Below are 10567 nucleotides of genomic sequence, written 5' to 3'. Positions count from 1 at the left end.
ACTTTGCAGGAAGATCAGAATACTCAAAGACTTCAAGGAAAATGTGACTTTATCCTTCTCTCTGCCTAGTGTGAACACTGCAAGAGGTCTTAAATAGATTGTTGGTTGAGAACTGGAATAATCTTTGATGAAGACCGAAATTATAAAGTTTATAAGCCAAATACACTCAGACATTAAAAATTAAGGAAGTTACTGAGCTCAGAAAGGTTCAAGAGTAATCAGATTGAGTAATGGATGAATATATTTATCTAAATATTCACTAATATAAAGGCAGGTCTTTTAAATTATTTGACAAAACAGGCTCAGTGTTAAGTAACTTGTCAAGGTCGAACAGTAAGCATTGTATTTTAAAAATTCTTTATTTTAAAATGAGTTTAAATGTGAGTAGTGTAAAATATTCAAATACAGAAATGTATAAAGTTGAAAGTCATGTAATCTACACTGTTTAAGACTTTTCTATGCATTATGAACATAAACACAAATTTTTAGATGAGTTCATACTACACATATTTCTAGCAATGGTTTGTTTCACTTAATAAATTATGGCCATTTTCCCATGCCAATATGTAATAAATGTATTTCGTTCTTTACAACAGACATGTAAATGTTCTTATATGGTTGAACCAGGTGTTTTATAGTGGTTATAACGAATTCTTTGCTGATAAACATTTAGATTTTTTACTATATTCTTCTACCATGTAATTAATTTTTATGCTTCTGTAGTAACTTAAATATGTCAGCTCTTGTTCCATTCTATCTTCTGGACTGGAAAATAATATCAGTGTAGCTTTGACCTCTAGTTTAATACTTAAAGATTCTGATATTGGTAGACAAGTATCTTAGGACTCAATTTCAAGTAACTGAAACCCAACTCAAAGTAACTTAAGCAAAGAAGGGTATTTATTGATTCACATAACTGAAAAGTCCAGGGGATATACTAGCTTCAGGCACGGTTTGATCCAGGGGCACAAACATTGTCATCAGGACTCAAGTCTCTCCATCATTTGGCTCCATTTTCCTCTGTACTGGCTTCATTCTCCAACTGGCTCATTTGAAATGTTGGGCCCTGTTGGTTTGAGCTTTTCATCCTACAGAGCTAAGCAATCTCAGTAAAGAGCTTCTCTTTCGTAGTTCACTAAAACTCTTAGGGTTGAGAATCACTGGACCAACTTGAATCACAAAACCAATCCTGAACCCATCACTATGGTCAAGGAGATGGACTGTGCTGATTGATCAGGTCAGATTGAACCATGTGGACTGAAGAAAGGGAGAGGAGGTTCAAAGAAACATCAGGGAGTCATTACAAAGGAATGGAATGGAGGCTGGTCAATCAAAACCAACCGATGTCAGTGGTAAGACCAGATACTGAAGTTTAATCTCTGCTCATAAAGTTGAATGGTAATCACTGGCATTGTTCCTTCCCTGATGATAAAAGTATTCTCAAAAAAAATCATGAGTAGTTAAGTTTGTCCTCTACTCAGGAGGCTTGTAATCCATCTGAATGGAATAATCATGTCCAACAGCATATCTGGATGATACAAGAGTTTCAATGTAAGTAAACTCAGTCGTCACGAGTCTGAGAGCCCAACTGTCTTGCTGACATGAAACAGGACAACCAGCCTCCCGCTGGCAAATAGTTCTGTGAGACTTCCTCAAGTCAGTGGTGGATTTTAAGTTCAGTGGGAAAGTTTTATGTTCCTTTAAGTCTTTTGCCAAGTTGAACTGGTACATTTCTGTGAATACTGGTAAATCAGATTCATCTCTGTATGACCACAGAATGGAGGAATGGACAGTGCTTTCAATCTGCTCTGCTCCTTCAGATCTGGCAGAAAGGGTCCCAAGTGCTGAAAATGATGATCTAATATATACAGGCATAGAGGCTTACTCTGCAGTTTAAAAAAAAAAAGCTGCTGGTCAAGGAGTATGTAGCATGCTCCTTCCTGTTGTGAACATTAAGTCCTGTAGAGTACAGAAGTACAGATTGCTTCTGTTCAAAACGTCTTGGTGGAACTGGATATAAGATGGCCGAGATCAGCTGTAGTCTTCTGAAGGACAATGTCTGATTGCAGCAACATGTCAGAAAGGCAGGCAATGGCTGAGTCAGGTAAATAGACAGGAAGTAAGGTACCTTCAGCAGGGCCAGTCAGTAGCCAGGCTAAGATCTGGAAAAACAGGCAGTTTAATGTTGAAGTTCTGTAAATTAGCTTTAACCCTGAGTATTCCAGGGTTAATCCATACAGTTTACTCTAGATACAATTTTATGATCTTAAAGGGCCAGTCAGGTATAGCAACTTTCACTTTCCTGCTGATCTGCCCAAGAACTTTCAGCTCAGGAGAAGGGTATCTCTTAAATCCAGACTTGAGGTTCTGTCTAGGAGTCTATGCTACATCTGGGAGTGACAGGGTTGGGAGAGCCAGGTTCATCAAGGTTGGCCCTATTTTCTTTGGTAATCAAGTCTCCATCTTCTGTAATTCAGCTCATCTGAGAATCATCTTATTAACAAGTCAAGGCCTCAGACTGGTTGAATGGTACTGCTGCAAGATGAGATCTGAGGCATGGAGATAGTAAGTTACTAGGTTTGAGTTTCAGGCTTTTTCCATCATCAATTCTTATACACAGCATACATCAGACTCTTGAACAGATAATCATCTTTACCTTTTAAGTTTCTTATTTTAACAGGGTTAAAGGGAATGACTGGCAGTGATAGATCAATGTATCTTCCGGTCAAGTCCAGGAGAAAAAGAAAATCGAGTTGACATTATGAAGGTAGTGAAAAAACCACGTTTGTAGACAATTTCTTCTTTACAAATAACAGTTGTATATACACAAGCAGGCTAGTCATCAGATTTTGTTGAAGATGAGCAGTATAGAATAACCAGACTTAGGCTTTGTTTGATGATTTGTATACTGAGTCACATAATCACAATTAGTGTAGAGGATAAGAGACAAAGATATAAAGAAACATTCCCAACTTTTAAGCAGTGCATTCATTAAAGTAGTTGAGGACAGCTGGCCCTAAAGTCGATTCTGAAGAAATAAGGTTTTTTCTCAGGGCATGGATTAAAGTCTGCTTGATCTACGTGATCTGGTCTGGGAGTTCATGTATCAAATCCCTCCTGAACAGACAAGTTGTCTTAATGCCTGAGAGTATTTCATGACAAGGAATGAAGTCAGCCACTGTGATTCAGCTAAAACAGATGAAACTCCAGGGAAACATCCACAAGGATAAGGGACTGTGGTCTTGTGACATTAGGAAGACTCAAGAAGCTTGAGTCTATTGATAAAACTCTTTAGCTGCAGGCTTTGTAGATTTCCTTCCACGTTTAGTCTACATTTCCAGGAAAAAGACAGATATGCAATTTGAGATGCCCACCAAGTAAGCTATCGAGGCCTGATCAAAAGGCCTACCTCTAAATATCATTTAACATCAACAACTGATGGTATCAGACATCAAAAGATTCGTCTTAAACTCTCTCATTGGCTGGAAGAAAGTTTTTACAATGGCCACATTTTAAATTACACACACAAGAAAAGGGTGTTCAGAGACTGTCTCCTGTGGATCAGGTATTACAGGTAGAGCTGAGTACTCCTAATTTTTGAGCAGAACAGGCAGATATGCCAGTGATGAAGGAATTGTTTTAGCAGTTTTTCAAAGGTTATTTGCTTCTTTATTCTGGAAACAGCAGTTAAACTGAATAAAACCCAAGTAGTAGTGTAACTGCCAATGGCTGAGTGATAGTGATGTAGTTTGAGAAGATGAATAATCATCCGGTGCCCTTTCAGGTAATGTTGCCAGTCTCTGAATTCTGCTTTCATAGTTTATGGTTATCTCTTGCACACGAAGTAGAGTACCATGGCTGAGGATGGGAGGTCCAATGAATAGCTGGTCTAATACTGTCTCAATGAGGCATCAACTTTAACATCAGCTTCTATACTTGGTGTTTACTGTATTCAAGGAGGATCAAGACTTCAAGGTCATGCATGTTAAGTACCACTAGAGCATCCGGTGTTTGTGGAAGAAGTTGAATAAGGGGGTTTGTCAGTGTAATGCACAAACTGTTCTCTGGCTATATCATTCAGGAATCACTGGAAGTCTATTTGTGGTTAGAGGGCTATTATTCTAGGTCCATTTGATGTTACTTTCAGCCCACACGACTAATCTTGGGGGCAAAGATATGTCCATCTTCTTGCACTTCTCTGAGTATTCCTAAGAATGCTCATTATCAACTGAACACCGACATGTTGAGTAGATGTACACAACAGAATGCGATTCAGGTCGAATACACTGTTGTCTAGGGCAGTGGTTTCCAAACTGTGTTCTGAAGAATTCTAGTTGTTGTAAAGAAGTCTCCTTAGGTGTCACCATGATGGTAAAGTAAGATCCTTGTGGCAGGTTTCAGGCCCCCCACTTCTGCTTCCTCCAGAGCAGCTTCACTTTTACTCTGGGCTTCCATAAAGTTTTCATTCAAAGGGCTTCATGGCCACAAAGCCTTTGGAAAACCAATGATCTAAGAGTAAGTTGTTCACAAAATGCTGAAATAAAAAAAATAGGTCACAGAAACCAGAAACTGTGAGCAAAGCCTGTGGTAAGCCAAAGCGTTTTTCTATTTATTCCTTCTCTAATGTGGGCCACATTACAAAATGAAAAAGTTAACATTCCAGTCTGCTACAAACTCAAGACTGCCTGATTGGGCTTTAAGTGACTATCAGGGCAAGGCTATTGGTTTTAAGTGACAATAGCGCTGTTTTTTTTTTTGCAGTCAGCAAATGGCTGCAAAATGCATTAGTTTCTTTGTAAATATTATTTCAAGAAGTCCTTGCCTGGATGACTTCAAGTATTGTAAGATTTCAATGGGCCACAACTTAAATCCTAAGAAAGTATCTCCTTCTGACCCATTCCCTTTTACTCTATTTTTCTCCTTTTCCCTCCTCACTCACCTGAGATGTAGTTCCCTTAAACTAGACTTACAGCACAATTCTATGAGAGAAGTATATTGCTAAACATCATAAAATTAATCTATCTTTCTGGCAGAATTAACTTCCCCACACTCCTCTCCCATGTATCCCCACAAATCTTCTAGAGGTTTCTTTGACAGAAAATAAAGCTAACTGTCAAGATGTAGGGTTCTCAGATGATGAAGACATACTAATTCAAGAAGTTATTGCCAAGGTAAGAAAAAAAGGGGGGAGGGGGGGAAGAGTTTCAAAGATACTGTTTATTCCTAGGTCTCCAGGGCAATTATGTTGGCAGTCAGGAAACACTGGCTATATTGCTTTAAAGAAGTTTTCCCATTCCATTAAAAGAAATGCTACCAAAATAACATTATGTATTTGATTAAATTAGGACACACTGGGCCAAACAACTAAATGAGGCTCTTTACTGTAAGCCTTTTGAGATCCTTTAATACACTACACTGCAGTAACAATCAGGGAAGGGGACACATTTTACAGTATTTTATCACATTATTGGACTACAGAAGCTCTTTATATATGATACATATTACATGTGTATATCAAATATATACATACACACACATACATATGAACAGTACTATTCTAAAAAAAAAATGATGGCTCATTCTATGTAAATATTAATTTGGGGATAGAGGACCACAGAGTTGGTGTCTGGGAATATTAATAAGAATTAAAAAAATAAAAAGGAAGACATGGAATCAACAGGGATCCCCAATCAACTAGGCCATCTTTGGGAAGACCACAAAGATGAATGAAAGATCTAAAAGTAGCTTTGTGTTTTCTAATGGGTAGACAGTCTACTACTGCCAAACCTCAGAGATGACTTCAGGTCCAGGTACAACTATCGCAAAATCACATCTCTGACATCCTAACTGACTGAGGGCACTGATTGAGACCGGGAAGTTGAAAACTTTTCTGGGGTTCCCAATCTCCAGTTATTTTAACACAGCACATAAAATAGAGGCTAAGTTAATTCCAAAGAGAGAACTGGACTGGGAGTCAGAAGGCCTGGCTTCTACCATTTTGCAGCTGTGTAACCTTGGATAACTTTTAAATTTCCATTTCCTTATCTGAAAAAAGGGATTACAATTTGTGTTATTTGGTAACTAAGATTAATGCCAGTGAAAGTGCTTTGAAACTGTAAAGTGCTATATAAATATAAGGGATTACCATATAGGTTCTACCTGGATGTATCAAGAGGCCTTTTCTGGAATCTGATTGGAGCTTTGTGAGATGCTGTTAGGTAAAGGGATTCCTTGGTAGAATTTCTTACATTTGTGTGAAAAGTTCTGGTTCCTGAGTAATCCCAAAGAAGATGCTGTGAGTTCACTGTGCCTTTGTTTTAATCCCAACGGGTCAGAATATCTGCTTGCTCATTCAGCAGGCTACTACAGATTTGAAATGGATAAAGAATGGGGTCCAGATCAGACAATTCCTGAATTTCAATCATTTGAGACAGTGGGGCGTGGTCCGATATGGTTCTCAAAAAGATGCTGCCATTCTTCAGACAGTGCTGATAACTAAAAATCCCCTGGTCCAAATTTATTATGTGTCTCTGAAAGCTTTAACTGGAGAAACGAAATGCACACTTATGGAATAAGCTGAACCTTTGTTGTGATAAAACGGCTTCAGCTATTTGGCTTGAGAAGTTGAACTTCACTACAAAAGGCTGTGTTGAATCTGGGTAGAACAGGACAGGAGTGGAGGTGAAGGCCACATCATGATGATTCGCTGGATACGCCTCCTAGATCACAGTGGTCCACTGGAATGATGTCTTCTTCAGTACTGAGGTGGCAGAATCCATCACCATAGGCAAAAATCCAGGTACCAGATCTGTAGGCTGATGGAATAGCACAAAGGTGATCAGAAGATCCAGGTGAACACTCGGCAACCAGGAGGCACAGGACTGGAGAGAAGAGTGACAAAACATGAGATAACAAATGCTTGGAATTAGAAACACAGGACCCTGGGCTGGGGCTGCTGTCAGCACAACCACTGCCTAATGGATACTGATTCTTGACAAATGCTGGGGGTGGGGTGGGGGGCGGGGGCGGTGGAGCTTATGATTAATAATCAGTGATGATAAGAACAGAGAGTTCTCAGGCAAAGACTGTTTTTGGACTCTTGAGGACAAACTGTTTCAGGGAAGCAGCAAATAGGAATGGCTCCAATTCTCATACTCTGGGGGAGTAACTTATCTGTATTCAGATTCCTGGGCAGTGGTTGGTGGGGCAGAACAAAGTGTCTCCCAGGTGGTCTGAGAACTGGACTTAAGTTGATATACAAACCCCAAAGCAAAGGAGACACTGCTGTTCTTCCTTTTCCAATGCCTTTCACAAACTGTCTTATAACCTCGTATCAATACTTGTAGAACTTATCCTTAACTTTAATGCTTCCATCTTAAGCAGGAGACAGTAAGGTATACAGGGAATAAAACCCTTGCCCCCCTCTCTTATACCCTATGCAATATGGCTGTTTCTCTTCACATCTGAGGGGTCCCTAAAATCTTTTTAAAGTTAGAATTAAAAAATATTAAAACATGAAGTAAAGGAAGAGACATGGCCCATAATTAGTGACTTTTTCAATAATAATTAGGTTATCACACAGCAACTAAGCAAATATTTATTGACTGCTTATTTGGCGACAGCCTGGTCTCATTTAAATTTCTTCTTTCTACTAAAGCTTCACCTATGTAGTTAACATGTCTGGGCAAAAGTTCCCAAGACAAGGCCCTTGCTTTCAAGGAACTGTTACCTGTAAAGAGAACTAATGCAGTGCACACAAAAAAGTACTTTATAAGCTACTGTATATGAAGATAAAGAAAAGATACACACAAAAAAATAAAAAAAACTTTAAAAAGGTTAATTTCTGCCTAAGGTTAAGAGATTCATGGAGAACACAGCATCTGAGTTGGATATTGAGGAAATGGCAGTTTTGACAGATGAAGAAGCAGAGGAAGGTACTCCAGGATAGAGAAGAGAGCATGAACCAAAGTGCAGAGATGGTAAAGAAACAGGCGTTTTGGAAAATGGCAAGTACCGTAGTTCACTTTGGATGGAGCATCGCCAGAGTTTGCACTGAGGGTTTGGTGAAAACTCAGGTCTCCGAATTTCCAGTAACAGCGCTGGTGGCAGTGCTTGCTCAGTCATTGTCTCTTTCAAAACAAGGACAACACTCCTCAAATTTGAAAACAAAAACGTCCAGCTTCCGAGTTCCTGTCACACCCTGGTAGTTTCTTCCAGGTCCCAGATCCAGTTCTTGAAATTCTGGAAATCTGGAGCCCATGCGGTGATTACACTGAAAGACATCGGTTCCAGCGAGTGCAGAACGCTGTAGTGAAACCCTTTCAACCTCCTATTCTGGACAGTTCATGTTTTGTCACAGAATTTCAAGCTTTGAGTTCCAGTTGGTTTTCTCCTCCTTTCTCCTGAGGAAAGCATCGTATCACCACAGTCTCAAGATTCTTTTGAGGTACATCCAGATTTAATTACAAAAGAGCTAAAAGACCAACACATTTGTCTCCAAAACAGTCATTTCTCTGGAATTGAGATCATTTGTCTCTGCCCTCCAGGTAAAGGGAACAGTCAATTGATTTTTTCCAGACATTTATAAGAAATAGCAGAACGGGCTAACACCTAACAGACAAACACTTAGGTGTGTTTGCATTTGCTTACTTAGAGCTGTACCACGGTAAGCACCACTCCACAAAACGAAAATGTTTGAAATCCAAGTGTTCAAACATTTCTATAGTGTTTGCTGGACAATGGCCTGGAATCTGATAAAAAGCAGCTGACGATTAACAAAGAAGCAAAAACTGGCATTTTGGCCATCTTAGTAACACACTTGCAAGCAAAGAGAATACAAAGCAGGCGGGGAGGAAAGTTAAGGTTTGAAACACTTCCAAACTACTGACTTTGAGGTTCAGAAAAAGCTCTAACAAAACTTTCCAGAGAATGTCAGTTTCAATTAATAAAAACAAACATCTTCAGGAATTCCATGTGAGACAGCTTGCTAAAAACCCACCTGCACCATTAATTAGCTGGACTTGGCAGCACCATTTAAAAATAAGCCTGCTCACTACCAACCACACGGAGCTAAGAATATAAAACAAGAGCAAGTAACGGATGGCAACCATGGTCATGGAAAATAACCAGTGAAAGAGTCAGAAAGGTAGTCAGGCACCAGAAAATAAAAAGTTGTTGGGCCAAAGATTGAATAGGCTTCTTGACATTAGAGAACACATCCACTCCTAGTTTCAGCTGCTTTATACTGGGTGTTACTGTACCATAAGCATCAGCCGCCCTTCAGGCAACCCATAGTGAAAGGACTCAGAACAGAAGCCAAGCAGTGGAGTGTTGTTACCCCGAATATCACTATGCATAGAACAGCTCACATATCCCAGGGATTCAACAGGGGCTTCAGCTTGGTTGTGACGGGTCCCAAATGACATCTAAGCCTCAGTTTCCTCCTTGTGGCAAAGGAACTGTGGTTCTTAACTCTTCCGGGTCACAGCCCCCTCTGAAAACTTGCTGGCGATGGATTCTCATTTCCCTAAATTGCATATTCCCACTAACTTCTGCACACAATTTCAGCGAGTTTGAGGATCTCCATCTCCAATCCAATGTTTCCAGGTTCAATATCCAAGGACTGGGGATTTCTAAGTTTTCTTACAACTCCAAAAAAAAAAAAAAAAAAAAGCCAACCATAACGAACAATAATCATTCCTTTCATCCACCGACGCTTTATGGTTTACAAAGCGCTTTCAATCCCACAAACGTTGATAGAGGAGGAAACTGAGGCGCAGACAAATTACTGAGTGACTTGCCTAAGGTCACTCGGCCAGCTGGTGGCGAGGCCCGGAAGCAAACACAGCTCTTCCGACTCCGGAGCTCGCTTCTCCACCCCGGAGCTGCCGCCAGAGCTCCCGCCCCTCACTAAGGCGGCATAAGGAGGAAAAGGCAAAGTAGAAAGCCCACCACCAACCATCCCCCGGCTCCCTCCTGCCCCCCCAACTGGGTCCTTGCAGGCCCCGAAGGGTGGCGCCAGGCCTCCAGGCCGGCCCCGGCCACCCCAGCTTCCCCGGCCGCGCCAAATCCCGCCGCCGCCGCCTCCCCGGGAGCGGGGCGGAGCAGCTGCCCGCCGCCGCCAACCACCCGGACGACTCCTCGTCGAATCGCAAACGCATAGGCCGCCGCCCGAGTTCTGCGTACGAGAAGAAAGACGCGGCGCGAGCGCCAACGGCCACCGGGCGCGCGCCGCGGCGGCCGGGCCTGCGCCCCAAGAGCTGGATGCCAGAGCAGGAGAAAGAGCCGCCAACCGATCGCTCGATCGACCGCGCGCCCGCTCCTTCGCCCTACCAGACCGGGAAGGGGGGGAGGGCGCGCCAGGGCTTCTTTGAGTTAGGGGCCTGACTCCCCGGCGACGAGACAAGATGGCTCCTCCGGTCCGCGCTGCAGCTGCCGTCCCGGCTGCGTCGCTCGGCCCGCCCCCGGTACTGTTTCTTTAAATGGCGGAGAGGGTCAAGAAAGCAGGAAGAGAGGCCCGCGCACTCACGTGACAGGGGCGGGCCCGGCAACAAAATCCGGTCACGTG

General features: G+C 41.8%; 1 protein-coding gene across 1 annotated transcript; it reads right to left on the bottom strand.

The window, feature by feature from the left end:
- Positions 1–878: 878 nt before the first annotated feature.
- On the bottom strand, positions 879–10374 carry TUG1 (taurine up-regulated 1; the record flags this gene model as incomplete). The annotated part of the gene is made up of 3 exons (XM_060401324.1): positions 879–4534; positions 6160–6881; positions 8015–10374. A coding segment is annotated over one exon (465 nt), but the record flags the coding sequence as incomplete, so codon positions are not given.
- Positions 10375–10567: the final 193 nt, after the last annotated feature.

Source organism: Ovis aries, chromosome 17 (assembly GCF_016772045.2).
Source record: "Ovis aries strain OAR_USU_Benz2616 breed Rambouillet chromosome 17, ARS-UI_Ramb_v3.0, whole genome shotgun sequence".
NCBI classification, from domain to species: domain Eukaryota; kingdom Metazoa; phylum Chordata; class Mammalia; order Artiodactyla; family Bovidae; genus Ovis; species Ovis aries.
The sequence above is the reverse complement of the archived record's forward strand: the minus strand, read 5'-3'. Positions and strand labels throughout refer to the sequence as shown.